At 39.4% G+C, this 22141-nt stretch overlaps 1 protein-coding gene across 1 annotated transcript in view; it reads left to right on the top strand.

The window, feature by feature from the left end:
- Positions 1–22141, top strand: part of LOC140739195 (gamma-aminobutyric acid receptor subunit beta-2) — a 185969-nt gene that overhangs the window by 95943 nt on the left and 67885 nt on the right. The window contains exon 4 of the mRNA XM_073067265.1: positions 1395–1615. Within this exon, the coding sequence (XP_072923366.1) occupies positions 1395–1615 (221 nt within the window). The remainder of the gene's footprint in view (positions 1–1394; positions 1616–22141) is intronic.

Here is a 22141-nt window from a genome sequence, read left to right on the forward strand (position 1 = left end):
AGTGAGATTGCATCGGCTTGACTTATTGTGGATAAGTCAAGCAACTTGCAGTAAGTCCAGGTCCTTGCTCAGGTAGGAATTAATTCTAGCCATGACCAACATCGCAATGCAGTTCATCGCAGTAGGTGTGAGTGCATTTGGGTGATGGTCATTGAAGTAGCTCATCTTGTTTTTCTTGGGCACTCGTATGATTGTCACCCTTTTGAAGCAGGTGGAAATCTCTGACTGTAGCAGTAAGAGATTGAAGATGTCCGTGAACATACCTACCAGATGGTAGGCATAGTTTTTCATTGCCCCACCAGGTACACTATCAGGGCCTGACGCCGTGTGAGGGTTAGCCCTCTTGAAAGATGTTCTGATGATAACCTCTGAGACAGAGATCGCAAGGTCACCAGATGCTGCAGGGATTCGCACAGATGTAATTTTATTCTCCCTTTCAAAGTTGCATAAAAGGCATTAAGCTCATCAGCTCATCTGGGAGTGAAGCATCACAGCTCTTTATGATGTTAGACTTTTTCTTGTAGCCAGTCATGGCTTGCAAACCTGCTGGAGCAGATGTGCATCCAATTCCATTTCTAATTTCAATAGAAATTGCTTTCTCTTAAAATAGCCTTTTGTAGGTCATATCTGTACTTACTGTAGAGTTCTGGATCACTGTCTACAAGTAAATAATATAATTATTACATTCTGTTTGAATGTATTACATTTATGTATTTGTGGTTCCATCTTCATCAAGAACTTAAGATACAACATTGAGATTTCAACTACAAATGTTTATTTTATGACACTGATCACTCATCTTACACAAGTTAAAAGATGGGTTGAAGGAAAATCCAGAGTGTCAAAACACAACTCAATGTTATATTTTGATAAAATGACAGCAAATGAAATAATTAAATACAGTATTTATTTCATAGAAGACATGTAACCATCAGATAAAAGGAATGATAAGCAACACACGCAAAATGCTGGTGGAATGCAGCAGGCCAGGCAGCATTTTTAGGAAGAAGTAAGAGATCTCTTACTGTCTTTTCTTTCAGTTCGTTCTGACGAAGGGTCTCGGCCTGAAACGTCAACTGTACTTCTTCCTATAGATGCTGCCTGGGCTGCTGTGTTCCACCAGCATTTTGTGTGTGTTGCTTGAATTTCCAGAACCTGCAGATTTTCTCGTGTTAAAGAAATGATGATGTGTCATTGTTTATTTAAATATTTTTACTTAAATCTCTTTTGACATATGGCAATATTAATCAAAATTATTAAGAATGAGCAGCAATACTTTCTGATTGATTAAATAGCACAAGTAATAATTTGATATTTTGGAATAAATATTGGAGTCCAATAAAAGGGGTTTTGTACTTCTAACCAAACATAATTTCCATTTTTCATTTTTTTAGGATTATACTTTGACGATGTACTTCCAACAGGCTTGGCGGGACAAACGGCTTTCCTATTCAGAAATACCCTTGAATCTCACATTGGACAACAGAGTGGCTGATCAACTCTGGGTTCCTGACACATATTTTCTTAATGATAAAAAGTCTTTTGTGCATGGTGTCACTGTAAAGAACCGAATGATACGTTTGCACCCAGATGGCACAGTTTTATATGGTCTCAGGTTAGTACCAGTTTTTCTGTTTTATGGAACTAAACAGCATTGGGATAATATTCCTTTCTTCAAATTCAGTTACAGTATTAGATAGCTTGATGAATAAATATTTTTAAGGTGGTGAATATTGTATTTCTTGATAATGTAGCACTTATTGCCCTGGATTTCAGATTGTAAGCCAATCAACATAGCTATGGTTTTCACTTTAATACACTTCCAACATATGCTAAGTCACCAGAAGGGACAATATGACATGACACTTCTGTTGTGGTGCATTGTATTCTCCAATAAAAGTTCATATATATTTTTCTGGAATATTACCAATGTATACAGTACAATCCAGCTCTGTTAATTCAAATTCTTTTAAGGTTGCTTTATTCAAAGCACTAATTTTGTCCAGTACCTGAGGCTGGAATTCATATTAGTGTGATAATATGTAAGTCTCCTCTGCTGCATATGCCCCCAGGGAGGTAATCAGTTTCATTCAAAGTCTCAATGAAGGATGAGACATAGATCAGAACTGTCCATATTTTGGAACTAGTTGGTGTTAAATTGTCTGTCTTGGCTATATCAGGATGATTAAAATGACAATGGAATACAGTGCTGTTTTTAAGATGTGAAGTTAATCTATTTTAAAACATTGTGAAGGGACCATGACAATTAAAGGAATTTGTGTGAAATATTCTTCCTCCTTCCTTGAATGGGTACGTAAATACTAATTATGTATCATCTCAAGAAGATATAATATATACCAAACTTGCTGTAGCTGAGTTACGACTGTCATTGACACACAATGGCTGTTTTGGAACGTATTCAACTCTTTGTTATGATTGTCATGGAGACTCGTAGAGCACTACAGCATGGATATTTCACACATTTTCCAAAATTCCAGAAAAGTAATTTAAAAATACTTATTGGTTAAAGAAAAGAATTCTATTTTTGTTGGGTCATGCTAACAATCCAATGATGGGATATTAATGGTATTTGACAACTAAATTGAAATTTTCTTAGTCTCTTTGGAAGCTATTATGCCTGACTGAAACTTAGCTTCTCTAACCTTGACCATATTTGAAACTACCCAGACAGGCCATCTGTAAACCAGAATGAAGTCAAGGGTATACTGCAGAGTAACACAATTTTGAGATCCTATGCTGCTCTACTAGCAACATCATGTAGATGGTGCATTGTATTTTTCTTTGGACTGCATCTATATGAAGTTTTGATAATCTAATGTACAGGTCCTGTCCATCTTTCAAATGCTGAACATGTGCATGCCTCATATAAGAAAACAAGACAATAAGACATAGGAGCAGAATTAGGCCATTTGCCCCATTAAATTTGCTCTATTTCATCATGGCTGATCTATTTCCCTTTGAATCCCATTCTTCTGCCTTCCCCCTGTAACCTTTGACAATGTGACTAATCAAAAACCTATCAACGTTCCCCTTAAGTACACCCAATGACCTGGCTTTCACACCCACCTGTGGCAACAAATTCCACAGATTCACCACTCTCTGGTTAAAGAAGTTCCTCCTCATCTCTGTTTTAAATAGATGTCCTTCTATTCTGAGGCTGTACCCTCTAGTCCAAGACTCCCCCACCATAGAAAACATCCTGTCCACCACCACTCTATCTAGGCCTTTTAAAATTCAATGGGTTTCAATGGGATCTCCCTTCATTCTTCTAAATTCCAGCGAGCAAAAGCCCAGAGCCACTAATCGCTCCTCATACAATAAGCCTTTCATTCCCGGAATCATTCTCGTGAACCTCCTCTGAACCCTCTCCAATGTCAGCACATCCTTTCTTAAATAAGGGGTTTAAAACTGCTGACAATATTTCAGTGCTTTATAAAGCTTCAGCATTAATATCTTTGCTTTTATACTCTAACTCTCTAGAAATGAATGTGAACATTGCAATTGCCGTCCTTACCGCCGGCTCAACCTGCAAATTAACCTTTAGAGGATATTGCATGAGGGCTCTCGAGTCCTTTTCATGTCAGGTTTTGGAATTTTCTCCTTGTTTAGAAAATAGTCTATGCTTTTATTCCTTCTACCAAAGTTCATGACCATACACTTCCGGACACTTCCATTTGCGACTTCTTTGTCTGTTCTCCTAATTCGTCCAAGTCATTCTGCAGCCTTCCTGCTTCCTCAACACAATCTGCCCCTCCACCTATCTTCATATCAACCACAAACTTAGCCACACAGCTATCATCCAAATCATTGACATGCATTGTAAAAAGAAGTGGTCCCAACACCATCCCCTGTGCACACCACTAGTTACTGGCAGTCAATCAGAAAAGGCTTACTTTATTCCCACTCTGCCTCCTGCCAATCAACCATTGCTCTATCCATGCTAGTATCTTTTCTGTAATCTTTTCTCATATTTTGTTAAGTAGCCTCAAGTGTGGCACGTTGACAAAGCCCTTCTAAATATATGTAAAAGTACACATTCTCCACCGATTCTCCTTTGTCTATCCTGCTTATTATTTCAAGGAATTTCAAGATTTTCAGGCAAGATTATCCCTGCTGCAGTGAAGCATCCCTGCAGCATGATGCAGCCACCACCATGCTTTATGGTAGGAATGGTGTGTTTTTAATGATGTGCTGTTTTTGACTTGTACCAAACATAGCATTTAGTCTGATGGCTAAAAAGCTCAATTTTTGTTTCATCAGACCATAGAAACTTTTTCCAGCTGACTCCAGAGTCTCCCACATGCCTTCTGGCAAACTCTAGCTGAAATTTCATGTGAGTTTTTTTTTCCAAACAGTGGCTTTCTTTCTGTCACTCTCCCATAAAGCTGTAACTGATGAAGCACCCGGGAAATAGTTGTATGCAGAGTCTCTCCCATCTCAGCCACTGAAGCTTGTTCTAGATCTCTTGGTGGCCTCCCTCACTAGTCCCCTTCTTACATGGTCACTCAGTTTTTGAAGATGACCTGCTCTAGTCAGTTTTACAGCTGTGCCATATTCTTTCCATTTCTTGATGATTGACTTAACTGTACTCCAAGGGATATACAGAGACTTCAAAATGTTCTTGTGTCTATCTCCAGACTTGTGCTTTTCAATAACCTTTTCATGGAGTTGCTTAGAGTTCTCTTTTGTCTTCATGGTGTAGTTTTTGCCATGCGTGATTGTTTGATGTCATTTCCAGTACACAAGTGTAAAGGAGAACAAAATAATTGTTAATCTGGATCCAATGCAACACAAAAAAACACAATAAGATAAAGAATATAATAGCTAAAAAACACAAGAAGTATAAATAATAAGATAACTTGTATTAATTAGCCTTACTGGTTGGGGAAGGTGATGCACTATCAATAACTCACGCTGAGACTTAGGAAGTGAGATATCGGCTTTTATTGACTGGAAGAACAACACTACATCCTGGGAAAATGAGGGAGAGCAGCAGACCACAGTCGCCTTTATACAGGGGTCTGTGGGTGGAGCCACAGGAGCAGTCAGCAGGGTCTGTGGGAGGAGCCACAGGAGCAGTCAGACAGGTATATCTAGTTCACCACAGAAGGTGACTGTTTTTGAGTCTGACGGTCTTGGTGTCAATGCTACGTAGTCTCCTCCCTGATGGGATTGGGACAACAAACCATGAGCAGGGTGAGTGGGATTCCTCATGATGTTACTGCACAGTGTGATTGGTGTCCAGTGGGCTTGCTTTTCCATTCACTGCCAATATATTTTTTTGTGAATCTGTGATCTAATGTTTCAGTTGTTACGCACGGTGTTGTATGACGTGGGCGATCATGGTCTCTCCATGACAGGCTGATTCTCTGACTGGAGGCCTGTGACTAGTGGGGTGCCTCAAGATTCAGTGTTTTGAGCTCTGCTATTTGTTAGTTATGTAAATGATCTGGGTATGAATGTACATGGCATGATTTGCAAATTTGATGATAATAAATTAGGGGTCTTGTTGATAGTAAAACAGGTTGCAGTGAATTGTAAATAAACCTTGATCAGTTAGGGAGATGGGCTGAGCAATGGCAAATTACAACAAACGTAGGAAGGTAATGCATTTTGTATAATCAAAGCATGGTGGGGTCTGCACAGTGAATGGCAGGGCACTGATCAATGTTGTGAGGTAGAGTGACCTTGGAGTATAAGTGCACAATTTGCCAAAAGCAGCTGCTCAGGTTGACAGCAAGGTGTAAAAGGCATTTAGCATAATCACTTTTATCAGTCAGGACAATAAGTTTAGGTGTGCAGACATTAAATTGCAATTGTATAAGTCACTGCTGAGGCTGCACTGTGAGTTTTGTTTGTAGTTTTAGTCACAGTGTTATAGCAAAGACATTATTAAGCTGGAGAGAGTACAGAAGAGATCTGTGAGGATGCAGCCTGGACTAGAAGGCCTGAGTAATAGGAGAGGTTGGCCACACTAGATTTATTCCCTGGAATGTTGGAGAATAAAGTGTATATCTCCTTAGAAGTTTATAAATTAATGAAGATTATGGATGAGTTGGACGGTTGTAGTTACAGGATAAGAACAGAGAGGTTTAAAGGATTTGTGAGAGTAACTTCCTTACACAGAAAAGTATTGAGTACCTGGAATGAGCTGCCAAATGAAGTAGTTGTAACATTTAAGAGACATTTAGATAGGTACAGAACAAGGATGGGAAGGTTATTGTTCAATATGTTACTATACTGGAACTTAGAACAGAATCTCCTGGATATTAGAATGATCAATGGCAAATATGTTTGTTGCTTTAGAAGTTTTGGCTCAGAGTCATTACAACTGAATGCTAAACCTGCAACACTGGCTGGTTTGCATCAAAGGTGGTCAAATTTCCGAAGTTAGGGTTTTCTAGTTTTGTCATAGTGGAAACAGGCTCTTCAGACCATCTCATCCATGACAACCAAGATGGCCATCTGAAGTTAGTCCCATTTGCCTACATTTTGCCCATTTCCCTCTAAGCCTTTTTTTCCCATGTACCTTTCCAAATTTCTTTTAAAGTTTGTAATTGTACTTGCTCTACCACTTTCTTTGGCAGCCAGTTTCATTTACCCACCACTCTTTTTGAGAACTAACCTAATGGATACCATTTAAATCTTTGCCACTCCCCTTAAACCTACTGCATGCCTGTCAGTTTAGACTCCCCTAACTTGTGAAAAAGATTGTGTCGTTTGACCACATTTCTGCCCCTCATGATTTCATAAAACCTTTACATGGTCACCTCTCTGCTTCTTTCACTGCAGGAATAACAGTTCAATTGCTCCTTCTAACTCAAGCCGTCCAGTCCATGCAACATTCTTGTGAATCTTTTCTGCACAATTTAATATAATTTAATCATATGTTTCCTACAACATGGTGAATGGAGTTCACAATTCTGCAAGTCTGGTTTCACAAAGGTTTTTTATAATGTAACATGATGTCCTAACTCTTGCCATAGTCAGTGAAGGCAAACATGCTGTACACCTTCACCACCCTTATTACCTGTGTTGCTACTTTTGGGGAACTACATAGTTGCACCCTCTAGGTCTCTTTGTTAAGCAACTCTGCCATTCATTGTGTATTAACTTCCTAAAATCTACTTCACAGTTCCCTGAGTTGTAACATCATCAACCAATTTACAGTACATAAAAGTCCACAATACTAACAATTTTAGTGCCATCCAGAAATTTAATTATCATGGCACCTACATTTCTATCCAAGTAATTAATATGCAATAGATTCCGGTTAATTGGGCTATTGGTTAATCAGGACAGCTGCTTATTTGAGACAACTCATAGAACAAAATCAAATCAAAAAAATAGCCAAGACTTCCTTTGTTTATTTGGGATGCTATGCTGCTTAATTGGGGCAGGAGTCTATTGCCGAACAGCTTTTAACCAGCATCAGACGCATGCACTTGTGTAGCTGTTAGACACTACACCATGCTTAGAGCAAACACTTTTTAAATAGCATCACTTGCATGTGCTTGCATTCAAAAAGCAGTGATTTTGTCACTGAAAGTTGGAAAGAAGTAAGCAGTCAGATAATTCAGAACTTTTTGCTCACTGTGGTTTCAAGCATTTAGGTTTGGAGATGCGAGAAATGGCAGGGAGTGAAAATGAAATGACTTCACTAATTCAACAAGTTAGGAACTACAAAGAATTTGAGGGTATCGATAATCATCTTCAGTGTTTCAATTAAAATAAAGAATTGGAAGATGGAATCATTGATAGCATTTTACGAAGGCAGTCCATTATCTGCACTAGGCCTCTGTGGTGATTTTGTTTATTTACATTCAATCAAAATAATACAATAGATGAATTCCTCCATCAATTACTATTAGGAACTAATACATAAAACCATAAGACATTTGGCCCATCGAGTCTGCACCCCCATTCAATCATGGCTGATCCTTTTTTCCCCTCCTCAGCCCCACTCCTTGGCTTTCTCTCCTTAACCTTTGATGCCATGTCCAATCAAGAACCTATCAAGTTCTGCTTTAAGTACACCCAGTGACCTGGTCTCCACAGCTGCCTGTGGAAATAAATTCCACAAATTCACCACCCTCTGGCTAAAGAAATTTCCCTACATCCCTGTTTTAAATCCTGAGGCAGTGTCGTCTTCTCCTAGACTCCCCCACCACAGGAAACATCCTTCCCACATCTACTCTGTCTAGGCCTTTCAACATTCAAAAGGTTTCAGTGAGAACCCTCTCATCCTTCTAAATTCCAGTGCATACAGACCCAGAGCTATCAAACGTTCCTCATATGATAACCCTTTCATTCCTGGAATCATCCTTGTGAACCTCCTCTGAACCCACTCCAATGCCAGCACATCTTTTCTTTGATGAGCAACCCAAACTGTTCACAATACTCAAGGTGAGGCCTCGCCAGTGCTTTATAAAGGCTCATCATCACATCCCTGCTGTTGTATTCTAGACCTCTTGAAATGAATGCTAACATTGCATTTGCCTTCCTCAGCACCCAGTCTGCTTACAAGTTAACCTTTAATTTGTTCTCCACAGGGTCTCCCAGGTCCCTTTGCATCTCAGATTTTTGGATTTTCTCCCCATGTAGAAAATAATCTGCACATTTACTTCTACTACCAAAGTGCATGGCCATGCATTTTCCAACATTGTATTTCATCTGCCACTCTCTTGCCCATTATCCTAATCTGTCTAAGTCCTTCTGCAGCCAGCCTGATTCCTCAACACTACCTGCCCCTCCACCAATCTTTGTATCATCTGCAAACTTGGCAACAAAGACTTCTATTCCATCATCTAAATCATTGATGTACAGCATAAATAGAAGCAGTCTCAATACCGAGCCCTGTGGAACAGCACTGGTCACTGGCAACCAACCGGAAAAGTATCGTTTTATTTCCAGTAGCTGCCTATCATCCAATGCTATAATCATGCAAGTAGCTGTCCTGTACTACAATGGGCTCTTAACTTAGTAAGCATCCTCATGTGTGGTACCTTGTAAAAGGCCTTCTGAAAATCCAAATATACAACATCCACTGCATTCTCTTTATCTATCCTATGTGTAACTTCCTCAAAGAATTCCACAGGTTCACCAGACAAGATTTTCCTTAAAGGAAACCATGCTGATTTTGTCCTATCTTGTCCTGTGTCACCAAGTATTCCATAACTACTTACTCCAACATCTTCCCTACCACTGAGGTCAGGCTAACTGTTCTATAATTTCCTTTCTGCTGTCTTCCTCCTTTCTTAAAGAGTGGAGAGACATTTGCATTTTTCAGTCCCCTGGCACCATGCCAGAGTCCAGTGATTTTTAAAAGATCATTACTAATCAAAATCAGAATCAGGTTTATTATCACCAGCATGTGATGTGAAATTTGCTAACTTAGCAGCAGCAGTTCAATGCAATACATAATACAGAAGATAAAAAATAATAAATATAACAATAATAAATAAATAAGTAAATCAATTACAGTTATAGGTATATTGAATAGATTAAAAAACATGCAAAAAACAGAAATACTGTATATTTTTTAAAAAGTGAGGCAGTGTCCAAGGGTTCAATATCCATTTAGGAATCGGATGGCAGAGGGGAAGAAACTGTTCCTGAATCACTGAGTGTGTGCCTTCAGGCTTCTGGACTTCCAACCTGATGGTAGCAGTGAGAAAAGGGCATGCCCTGGATTCTGGAGGTCCTTAATAATGGGTGCTGCCTTTCTGAGACATTGCTTCCTAAAGATGTCCTGGGTACTTTGCAGGCTAGTACTCAAGATAGAGCTGACTAGGTTTACAACCCTCTGCAGCTTCTTTCCATCTTGTGCAGTAGCCGCCACCCCCCCCCCCCCCCCCCCCCAATACCAGACAGTGATGCAGCCTGTCAGAATGCTCTCCACGGTACATGTATAGAAGTTTTTGAGTGTATTTGTTGACAAGCCAAATCTCTTCAAACACCTAACGAAGTACAACAGCTGTCTTGCCTTCTTTATAACTACATCGATATGCTGGGACCAGGTTAGATCCTCAAAGATCTTGACACCCAAGAACTAGAAACTGCCTCCACAATCTCTGCCACTGCCTCTTTCAGAACCCTAGTGTGTAGTTCATCTGGTCTGGGTGACTTATGTACCCTTTGGTCTTTCAACTTTTTGAGCACCTTCTCCCTTGTAATAGTAACTGCACTCACTTCTCTTCCCTCACACCCTTCAACATCTGGTACACTGCTAGTGTCTTCCACAGTGAAGATTGATGTAAAATACTCATTTGGTTCATCTGTCATTTCATAGGCCTCCGTTATTGTTTCTCCAGCCTCATTTTCTAGCGGTCACTCTCATATCTTTTATTTTTACATACTTGAAAAAGCTTTTACTATCCATTTTGATATTGTTTGACTGCTGGCTTTCAATTTTCCTTTTTCCCTCATGATTCTTTAGTGGCTCTATGTAGGGTTTTAAAAGCTTCCCAATCGTCTGTCTTCCCACTATTTTTTGCTTTGTTGTACTTTTTGCTCTTTTGCTTTTACATTAAATTTGACTTCTCTTGTCAACCACAGTTGTACTATTTTGCCTTTTGAGTATTTCTTTGTTTTTTGGAATACATCTATCCTGCATCTTCCTTATTTTTCTGAGAAACTCATGCCAATACAGTTTTCTAGTACTATAGTAGTATTGATAGTGCAGCAATTTGTTTTTTTTAAGTCTTTTTCCAATAAACTTAATTGTTTATTTCTGTTAATTGGGGCAGCTGCTTAGTTGGGCCAATATGTACTGGTCTCAATGTGTCCCAATTAACCAAAATCCACTGTATATTGAAAAGCGACAGAGGATAGAACCAATCCCTGTATTCATCATTCTCTGCCTTTTACCAACAAACCAATTTTGTGTCGAAAAACCCATTCTGGACCATCCAACCATGTAGAATGTGGCCAATTGAATGTGATTTCTGGTGAAGCACCTAGAGACCATGATGGTCTGAGTGTAGGACCTTCAGTTTTTGCCGATGTCCAATTATTTGAGGTTTTTTCTGTTTGATTGATGAGTCTGGGGGCTGCAAGTTCATAGGCTTTCAGGTATTTGACCCATCATGTCCATGCTGACCAAGTACTTTACTTTTATTGTCACCAAACAATTGATACTAGAGCGTACAATCATCACAGTAATATTTGATTCTGTGCTTTGCACTCCCTGAAGTACAAATCGAAGTAAATATAATAAAAATTTTAATTATAAATCATAATTAGAAAATAGAAAAGGGAAAGTAAGGTAGTGCAAGTCAGGTCCGGATATTTGGAAGGTACGGCCCAGATCCAGGTCAGGTTCCGTTCAGCAGTCTTATCACAGTTGGAAAGAAGCTGTTCCCAAATCTGGCCGTACGAATCCTCAAGCTCCTGAACCTTCTCCCGGAGAGCAGAGTGACAAAAAGTGTGTTGGCTGGGTGGGTCGTGTCCTTAATTATCCTGGCAGCACTGCTCCGATAGCGTGCGGTGTAAAGTGAATCCAAGGATGGAAGATTGGTTTGTGTTTACCTGACTTTGTTAATCCCATTCATTAGCATTTGCTTTATAGCTGCTTTATAGCTGCAATTCAAGTGCACTAAAATGTGAGAGTATCTGCCTTTGGAACACACTTATGCTATGCATTTCAGATTCTGAACACTTTGAGTAAACATAGTTCTGCTCTGTCAGAGTAGTTCTATCTCAGATCCACATAAAATCTCTTAACTTTGCCTTAAAATTATGCCTTCTCATTTTAGATATCTTTGTTCTGGGAAAAGGCTCCTGCTAACCACCCTGGTAATTATACCCTCATAATTTATACCTTGATCAGTTTTCCCACTCAGCCTCCTTTGCTGCAAGGAATACAAACCCAGTCTATTAAGAGTAAAATCCATCATCTCAGACAACATGCTTGTGAATCTCCTCTATACCATCTCCAAAGCAATAACAGCCTTCCTATAGTGTGGTGATGAATATTGTGTTTAATATCCCAGCTATAGCCTAACCAATGTTATATAAAAGTTAAGGTATTTAAGAGTGAGGTTTGTAAAATATAAACTCTCCCTCAAATTTTATGTCCTAACTAAAGAAGTCTGGTATCCTATATTCCCTCTTCAGCACCTCATCTATCTATGCTGCCAATTTGGAAATCCTGTGACTTTACCCCTCAGTCTTTAAGTTCCCCAGAATTCCCTTTTGTCTTACTATTCATTGTGTATGGCCTAGCCTTACTAATCTGGTCCAAGTACATCACTGTGCACTTATCAGGATTAATCTTCAGTTGCTTTGCCTTTCATAACAATTGATCATTATCATCCAAAAGCCTATGACCATCTCCCTATCAACAACATTAACAACTTTTATATCATATGCAAATTTACTGATCACTCCTTCTAAATTCATGTCCAAATTAATGCTGCTAACAAGTAGTAAATGTTCTGTCATGGATCCCTGTGGTACACCACTAGTATTAGGCTTCCAATCACAAAAGTAGCCCTCCACCATTACACTCTGACTCCAATTACCAAACTAATTTTAGAGTAGATTTGCCAACTTGCTTTGGATTTCATCATCTCTGACCGTTTAGACCAGTCTACTATGTGGGACTTTGCAACAGGCTTCAGTAAAGTCCATGTAAATGACATGAACTATACTGCCCACATCAATACATTTTATTACCTCTTACAAAATAATTATCCAGGGCAGACAGGATCTCCTCTGAAGTAAACAAAACATACCGAGCATTCTTGTTTAATGTGAGACTTTCCAAGTGCAGATTAATCTTGTTTCTCAACTGTTTATTTTTCCTCAATAACTTCCTCATCACTGACATTTGTGCAGATGAACTTGCTGAGTATGGCTCCATTGCAAAAGAACCGTTTCTGGTGGGTGGAAAATGTGAAGACAGTGGGAGTAGGGGTAGCATAATGAAGGAGATCGATGCTGCTTTCTGAGGCAAAGAGTAATTGCCTGGAAGACTATATTCTTTGACTGATGCTAGGGTTTCAGATATCTGCTCTCAGGCTGGAGAAGAACTTATCCATGTCTCATACCGCATAGGTGATGGGGAGAATCTGGAAGAACTTGAAGAGAATGTAGGGAGAATTAAAAAAAAGGAATTTATGCAAATATGAGCAATGTTATAAGGGGATCTGTTGGTTTTGGTGTCACCATGAACCTGCTTTCCTAGCCCTTCTCAGCATTAGAAACACTTTTCAAACCTATTTCCTGTACCAGCTAGAAGGACAAAGGCAGCAAAAGCATCAAAAACACCACCTGGAAGTAGCTGTCCAAGCCATTCACCATCCTGACGTGGAAATATATATTGGGTCAAAATCCTGCAAACCCACCCCTAGTGGTAGTGTAGATATACACACAGCTCAAGGACCACAGCAATTTAACAAGCCTTCTCACTACAATCTTGTCAAAAGTAAATAGGGCAATTAAATGCTGGCTCAGCCTGTAAAGCCTACGCCCCCCAGGAATAAAAGAATTGTTCTCACAGTTACTTCATCAAGTTGGATATACACACCACATTGAATTTATGCCAATTCTCAGTAAGTGGCAGAGAGAATGCATTCTTTGGAGTGGTGGATGGAGTTCTAATCATGCTGGCTGCTTAATCCTGGACAGTGCTGAGTTTCTTGGGTGTTGTAGCACTGTACCTGTTTAAGCAAGTTGAGAAAATTTCATAAAAATTTCTAGTCTGTGCCATGTAGATAGATATATATTATATAAAACAAAGAAACAAATAAATAAATAGAAGATTTTGAGATGTCAGGAAATGAACCGTTCATTGAAGGATGTCCATCATATATCCACTGCATTTTTGTAGTTGGCTGAACTTGTTGCATTTGTGATGAGGTGTTTTGTAAAATGTTGACACCAATTCTAACCTCAAAGTAAACTGATTATCTAAGTGCATACTGTATGTCACCATATGCTACCTTGAGATTCATTTTCTTGCATCTGGCAGAGTTGTTCAGTACCGGTAAATCCATTGAATGTTAAGCATAGATAATTAGCATCTCCTATTGGAGGTGATTATTTGGTGGATTTGTAGCATGAATGTTGGTTGTCAATATCAGCAAAAGCTTGATTGTCTTCTAGATGTTCTGCATGGAGGCATAGGCTATTTCATTTCCTGAGTAATTGTAATTGCAATTCTCAATGCTTATGATTTTTGATTAATCTGCTGAAGATGGCTTGAGTTAGAACTTTGTGCTGAGGAATCTCTGTGGTGATGTCCTGTGACTGAGGCGACTGGCCTTCAAAAATGCATTCGTAACAATTATAATTTTTTTGTACAATGTATGACCCCAGCTGTTCTGAGTGTATTCTTCTTGATGTCCTTTGACTTCAGTTTCACCATGGCTCTGAGATTCCTCATTCACTGAATGGTGTTAAAGTAATTCCAATGCCTCATTTCTGGAACTCAGCTTCTTGGTCTATGCTTTAAATATGGTATCACTAAGATTGAGAGCTAACTGAGCTTTTTGAAATGAAAACTACACAATGGTGAACAGCTTATTGCCAAAGAAGTATAGTTTAATAGCATGTTAACAATACTTTCCATTAATTTGATATTGAGATGGAAATTAAACAGATTGTATTTATCCTTTGTGGGCAGGTCATTTCTGCATAATCGGTCTCATTGCTGAGAAAATGCATTTTATGGAGTTATTCATCATGGAAACAGAGCTTTCAGACCCCTTGTCCATGCCAACTGTGCCATGCCCAGTGAGCTAATCCCATCTGCCTGCATTTGGCCCATAGCCCTCTAAACCTCTCTTATTCATGCACTTATCTAGATGGCTTTTAAATGTGCCATTATGCCTGCCTCAACCACTATTTCTGTCAATTCATTCCAGATGCAAAACACACTTTTGCATGAAGAGTTTTCCCCTGATATCCCTTTTAAATCTCTCACCTCTGATCTGAGACCATGATGCTCTCTTGTATTTAGTACTCCTCCCTGACAAAAAGACTGCATTTCACCCTGTCTCTGCCCTTTATGATGTTATATACCTTTCAGGTTACCGCTTAATTGACATTCTGAGGAATAAAGTCCTGGTCTATGCAACTTCTTGTAGCTCAGGCCTCCAAGTCAGACAACACCCTGGAAAATATTTTCTGCATTCTTTGTAATTTAATTATATCTTTCATCTTACAAGATGACCAAAACTGTATATAATACTCCAAATCTTACATAGCCTCACCAACGTCTCATATAACTGGAACATAATTTCCCAACTCCTATACTTCATGCCCTTACTGATGACGACTAACGTGCCAAACACCTTCTTCATTATGCTGTTTACCTGGGACAACACACTGTAGTGAACTACAGTATGTACTTGCAATCCTAGATTCCTCTGTTCCATGACACTCCCAGGTTCCTTCCATTCACTGTGCAAGTTTTACCCAGGCTTGATCTCCCAAAATGTAGTACCTCTTATTTATCTGGATTGAAAACCATTTGCCAATTCTCAACCTGCATACCTAGCTGATTAAACTGTTCATGCAACTTTTTATAACCTACACAATTTACAGCACTACTTATTTTAGTATCATCTGCAAACTAGCTAACTGTGCCTGGTATGTCCTCATCCAAATCGTTTGCATACATAAAAAACAACGATGGCACACCAATTTACACAGGCCTTCAGTCTGAGATGCATCCTTCCTATCACTGAGCCAAATATGAATCCTTCCAGCTGTCTTTCCCGGATCCTATGTGATTTAACTCTTCTAGACTAACATTCTGTATGGGGTTGTGTCAAAGGCCTTGCTAAAGTCCATATAAATAACATTCACTCTTCTACCCTCTTGGTTTCCTCCTTGAAGGTCTCCAAGAGATTTGTCAGACACAACTTCACCTGCACAAAGCAGTGCTGACTGTCCCAATGAGACTCTGTCTCTAAATATTGATAGATACTGTTCCTTCAGTATTCTATTCCATCAATTTTCCCACCACTGATGTCAGACTCATTGGCCTACAGTTTCCTGGCTTGGTTTTACTACCGTTTTTTAAACAAAGATACCACCTTAGCCATTCTTCAGTCTTCTGGAACCTCACCTGTGGTTAGAGATAAAGCAAAATTCTCTAGTAAGGCCTCCACAATTTATTCTCTAGCTTCCCACAAGATCTGAGAATGCACTAGGTTAGCCCAGGGGATTTTTTTTCAACTTAATGAACCTTAACACCTCTGAAACCTCCTTCCTGCTATGTGGGTTCAAGACAACACCACTTATTTCTCCCATTTCCTTAGCTGCCATCATTTAAAAAATTTTATTGAGGAATACATTGCAGACTAGGCTCTCCCATCCCTTTGAGCTGCACAACCCAGCAAGACCCAATAACCCAGATTTAACCCTAACCTAATCGCAGGACAATTTACAATGACCAATTAACCTATCCAGTACATCTTGGACTGTGGGTGGAAACCAGAAGACTGAGAGAAAACCCACGCATTCCATGGGGAGGACATACAGAGACTCATTAGAGAATGCCGGGATGCTGGTGGTCATGTTCTACAAAGGGCTTAACAACAATGTTAAAGATGAATTGGCAGTGTGCGATCCTGTACCGGACATCAATGGACTAATCGATTTAGCCATTTTTCTGAAGAGTGGCGAGAGCGGCATCGGCAGTACCCCAGTATATATCCTAACTACCCTCACCCTTCTCCAACCTTACCATTTTCTCCTATAGATCCTTCGCCGACCTACACTTTGGATGCCGTGGAACTCATGCAGTTGGGCAGGACATGCCTCTCAGTTGCTGAATGTGACAGAAGCTGTAAAGAGAGATGTTATTTGTTCTGCGGGGGACTGGGGCATTATCTGGCCATGTGCCCCAAGAGGGTGGAAAACGCCAAGGAGCTGCCCAGTGAGGGGAGATCTGTGACATTCCCTGGGGCTTCTCCAATAAATACTTCCTCAGGGTTATATATACCCTCTTGTTTGATATGAAATCAAAAGGGGTTTCCCATTCGGGCATTTGTTGACTCAGGTTCAGCAGGTAACATTTTAGATTTAGGGGTGACATGACCGGGATCTGGGTTCTAAAGTGAGGCAGTACCCAGTGCTTGGACAGATAGACTGGGGAGTCTGAGTGTCAGGACCGGAGCAAGGGTTGGGCTGATTTTGCTCACTCTCCCACGATGTTCATCCCTCTCTTTGTGGCACCAAGGTTGTGAACTGCTTCAGTGGCTGTCATCTCTGAGTTTCACAGCATTTTTGGCCCACTAATATGATGAACTGAGATCGAGACTTGGGCCTAATCCTGCTACTTCCGGAAATGCATCTAAAGACTCAATCTGGTTCGGAATTCTTCATATTGTTTGCATGATATGTGTGTTTTTATTACTCTTTCTCAGCACAGTAGTTGTGGTCTTTTGTTTTAATTGGGTTCTTTGAGTTTCTTGCTTTGTGGGTAAGCAAACAAATCTCAAGGTGTATAATTTATACATTCTTTGATGGTAAATGTAAATTGAATCTTTGAAACACAAACAAATGGGTTGTACAGTACCTATAAAAAGTATTCAACCCCCTTGGAAGTTTTCACGTTTTATTGTTTCACAACATTGAATTACAGTGGATTTAATTTGGCTTTTTTTGACACAGATCAACAGAAAAAGACTCTTTCGTGTCAAGTGAAACCAGGTCTCCCAAAGCGATCTAAATTAATTACAAATATGAAACACAGGATAATTGACTGCATAAGTATTCACCCCCTTTAATATGACACACCAAATCATCCATCATGCAGCCAATTGGTTTTAGAAGTCATATAATTAGTTAAATTGAGATCACCATGTGTAGTCAAGGTATTTCAATTAATTGCAGTAAAAATACACCTGTATCTGGAAGGTACAACTGCTTGTGAGTCAGTATCCTGGCAAAATCTACAACATGAAGACAAAAGAACACTCCAAGCAACTCAGCGAAAATATTATTGAAAAGCATAAGTCAGGAAATGGATACAAGAAAATTTCCAAGTCACTGAATATCCCTTGAAGTACAGTAAAGTCAATTATCAAGACATGGAAAAAATATGGCACAGCTCCAAATCTGCCTACAGCAGTCCTCAAAAACTGAGTGACTGTGCAAGAAGGGGACTAGTGAGGGAGGCCACCAAGAGAACTCTGGAGGAGTTTCAAGCTTCAGTGGTTAAGATGGGAGAGACTGTGCATACAACTGTTGCCTGGGTGCTTCCCCAGTCATAGCTTTATGGGAGAATGACAAAGAGAAAGCCCACTGAAGGCATGTGGAGACTGTGAAGTTAGTTGGAAGAAGGTTCAATGGTCTGATGAAACCAAATTGAGCTTTTTGGCCATCAGAGTAAATGCAATGTTTGGCGTTTAAACACACAAGAAACATACAATCCTTATCGTGAAGCACAGTAGTGGCTGCATCATGTTGTGGGGATGCTTCATTGCGGCAGGCCCTGGAAGGTTTGGGAAGGTAGAAGGTAAAATGAAGACACCAAAATATAGGGAAATGTTGGAGGAAAATCTGATGCAGTCTGCAAGAGAACTGAGACTTGGGAGAAGATTTGTTTTCCTCCAAGACAGTGACCCCAAGCATAAAGCCAAAGCTACATAAGAATGGCCTAAAACCAACAAAGTTAATGTCCTGGAGTGGCCAAGTCAGAGTCCAGACCTTAATCCAATTGAGTATTTGTGGCTGGACTTGAAAAGGGCTGTTCACTCATGATCCCCACGCGATCCAACGAGCTTCAGCAGTTTTGTAAAGAAGAATGGGGAAAAATTGCAGTGTCCAGATGTGCAGAGCTGATAGAGACCTATCCACACAGACTCAAGGCTGTAATTGTAAAGGTTCATCTGCTAAATACTTATTTGTAGAGGGTGAATACCTACGCAATCAATTATTTTGTGTTTCATGTTAGCAATTAATTTAGATTACTTTGTAGAGATCCATTTTCACTTTGACACAAAGGAGTCTTTTTCTGTTGATCAGTGTCAAAAACAAGCAAATTAAGTCTGCTGGGATTCAATGTTGTAAAACAATAAAATATGAAAATTTTCAAGGTTATGGGTGAATAGTTTTTATAGACATTGTATGAAAACTGATATGGTCTGCTTACTATAAGCTCTAAGTTTTTTTAAATGAATAATTTCAGATTTCTGAATAGGAGGAAAGGAATAATCACATACAGTAGTTCCTGTACATGTTAAAGATACTACACTCATGAATGTTAACTTAACCTCAAGAATATATTTGTATACCAGGTTTTCGTTATCGATTAAGGATTTGCTTAGCAAAAAAATTTACATATCACTAAGGGTGCTAGTAATGAGATTAATGACATAAAGCAGTCTATCCTTAAATGAACATAACAAGCTGAACCATAGAAGTATTGTGGACCCCAGTGCCAGAAGTGCATCAATTATTGTTATTTCAATATTTGTCAACACGAGGCATTGCATGCAATCTATCTTACAATAAAAGGAATTTGTCAGACACCACAGTAGTTGCTCGGTGACCTGTGAGTACACATGTTTGTAGATAGTAAGTATGCAGATAACATAGACAGGGTATGCATATGTAGTCCATTAACTTGTAAGATTTTGATATTTTGCAAGGATCACAGATTTCCCAAAGGATTGAAAGGAAACAAGTTACTTATAGTTAAACAGAATGGATGCCTGACTTTTGACAAGTAAAATTGTTTACCAGATATAGTAGATTTTGCAGAACATCCTGATCGATGTAGCTAGCAACAATTGTTTCTTTACATCACCTGTGAGTTTTTAGCTTTTAGCTATCTGCTTATATAACTAATTTTAAGGGCCAGTAAGCAAGTCAATCATTGTTTTAATTCCATCTAGCCACTTCAGTTATTCAATTACAGGAAAATAAGCACAAAAGACAGACTCATCCTGACTTGAGACAGTTGTCATGGAAATCATTTGTGATCAGAAAAAAAACATATGCACAGGTGATTGGGTCATGTACTGTTGTGTTTTTACTTTCTAACACTGAATTTTAAATGCAATTTTTTAACACTGTATAATGATCATTCTTCATGAATCACAGAATTTTTTTTTAAATGCCCTGCATATGTTAAAGACATTGGTACATATAATGAGCACAGATGATGTTATCTATTTGAAATTAGGGGCATCCATAGCTGAAATTAGGTCAAATTATAGACCATTTTCAATGATACAAAGAGGCAAATTTTGAGAATTGAGCCTTAATGAATGGAGTGCTATAATTTCAGAATAATGCAGGTTAGAGTGAAAGAGAAGATTCAGATTCATTTATCACATGTACATTGAAACATACAGTGAAAAGTGTTGTTTGCGTTATCAACCAACAGCCCAAGGATGTACTGGGTGCAGAGCACAAGTATCATCACACATTCCAGTGCCAACATAGCATGCCCAAAGTATTCAATGCAACAACGCAACACACCATACAACACAGAAAAACACAAGCAGCAGCAAAATAGCAACAAAGCAAGCTCCCTTCCCACCCTTCCGCCCTTTCACACACACTGGCCTCCAACATCAAGCAGGCTGCCTTTGCGCCTCCAGCCCTTGGCTCCGGATTCTCAAATTCACATACATCAGGCCTCCAATCTCCAGTTTCTGACACAGATTCCTAGACATGCTGACATCATGTCTTCAATAGTCTTTGGCCCTTATCTATCTCTGTACTCACAGACTTCAAGCTTCGACCTTTCAGGCTTTTTACCTCTGGACTCTCTGAGCTCTGGACTTCAACCTTTGGCTTTGTGCTTTGGACTTTGCTGACCCCTATATTGATCCCAGCAATTGCTGGTCATCGGTTTGACCTTTGAGTCTCAACCCCAAGACTCGTAAATCATAGGTTTAACCTTCAGGCCTTGACCAACCCAGCCTCTGGGATCACTGAGCTTCAACAATGAAGTACCTTGGGCCTCAACTTCTGGACTCGCATGGACTTCCAATCTTGTTCCCTGGGGGCTTGCTGGCCCTTGTGACTCCTGCCCTTTACGGACCTCCAACTCAAGGATCACTGGTCTCTTCAGCACCTGCAGTTTAAATGCATTTGGCTAAGGTGTATGTAAATTTCTAACTTCAACTGTACCCAGCTTTCCAAAAGCTGATATATCTGGTGATTAGGATTTTCATTTGTTAAAAGATTTTCAACCTACTGCAAGAGGAGATTTAACTCCAAACTGTTCTGCCTAAAGATATTAAATTTACTCTCACCTTGAACTTTCTAGCATTCAAATTAAAGTTGTCAGAGACTGCTCTACACAATATGTCTGGTTTGCTGCTCACCATAGTAAAAGTGTAATACCATCCAATTCAGGAAAAAGAACTTTAATAAGATGATAAGAAAGAACTGTGGTAGGAATTCTACTATTCATTAAGATTAAAACTGGTTTCCAATTCCATTTTCCTTCTCAATCTCCTTAACAACTACTTCCCTGGACTCTGTGAAGTAAATTACTCTAAAGGCAATGATCGATGGCAGAAGAATATTTTCCACATCTTGGTCTTAGGGAACTAATCCTTAATGCAGTAATCATACCCCTGTTCTTGACTTCCCGAGCAAGAGAACTATTACAGGTTCAGACACACAAGTGTACAGATTAGGTGGTGCATTGAACTCTGTTTGAGAACATGGACTTCTACATAAATCACAATTGATTACACTATGAATGTCCAAGGGGCCTATTATAGTGAGAGAGAAATACTTTCATTCAATGAAAACATCTGGGGGGTACTGTTGGGCATCTTGTGTTGATCGCTATGTCTTGAGTATTTCTCCACTCAAATTCAGCACTTGACCTTGGATACTGAAGGTTATCTCCCTCCTTGGCCTCTGACTCCTGCCTGTACTTCAGCTAGTGCAGCAGAATGCTTTTATAATAATTGCAAATTACTAGAAATTTTTTGGAGCATTTCATTTGTTTCATGAAAACACATATCCACCCTGTCCAAGGGTCAATCTGTAATGCATTACTGAGAAGGTTACATTTTCAGCTTTAACTGGAGGTCCTGCTGACATCTGGTTTTCACCTGGGAGCAGAATGGAGATAGAAGATACAGTCCCTCTGATATGGTGTTAGGGTACATCTTGCTGCCTGGAGTTTCAT

This window comes from Hemitrygon akajei, chromosome 15 (assembly GCF_048418815.1).
Source record: "Hemitrygon akajei chromosome 15, sHemAka1.3, whole genome shotgun sequence".
Classification (NCBI taxonomy): Eukaryota; Metazoa; Chordata; class Chondrichthyes; order Myliobatiformes; family Dasyatidae; genus Hemitrygon; species Hemitrygon akajei.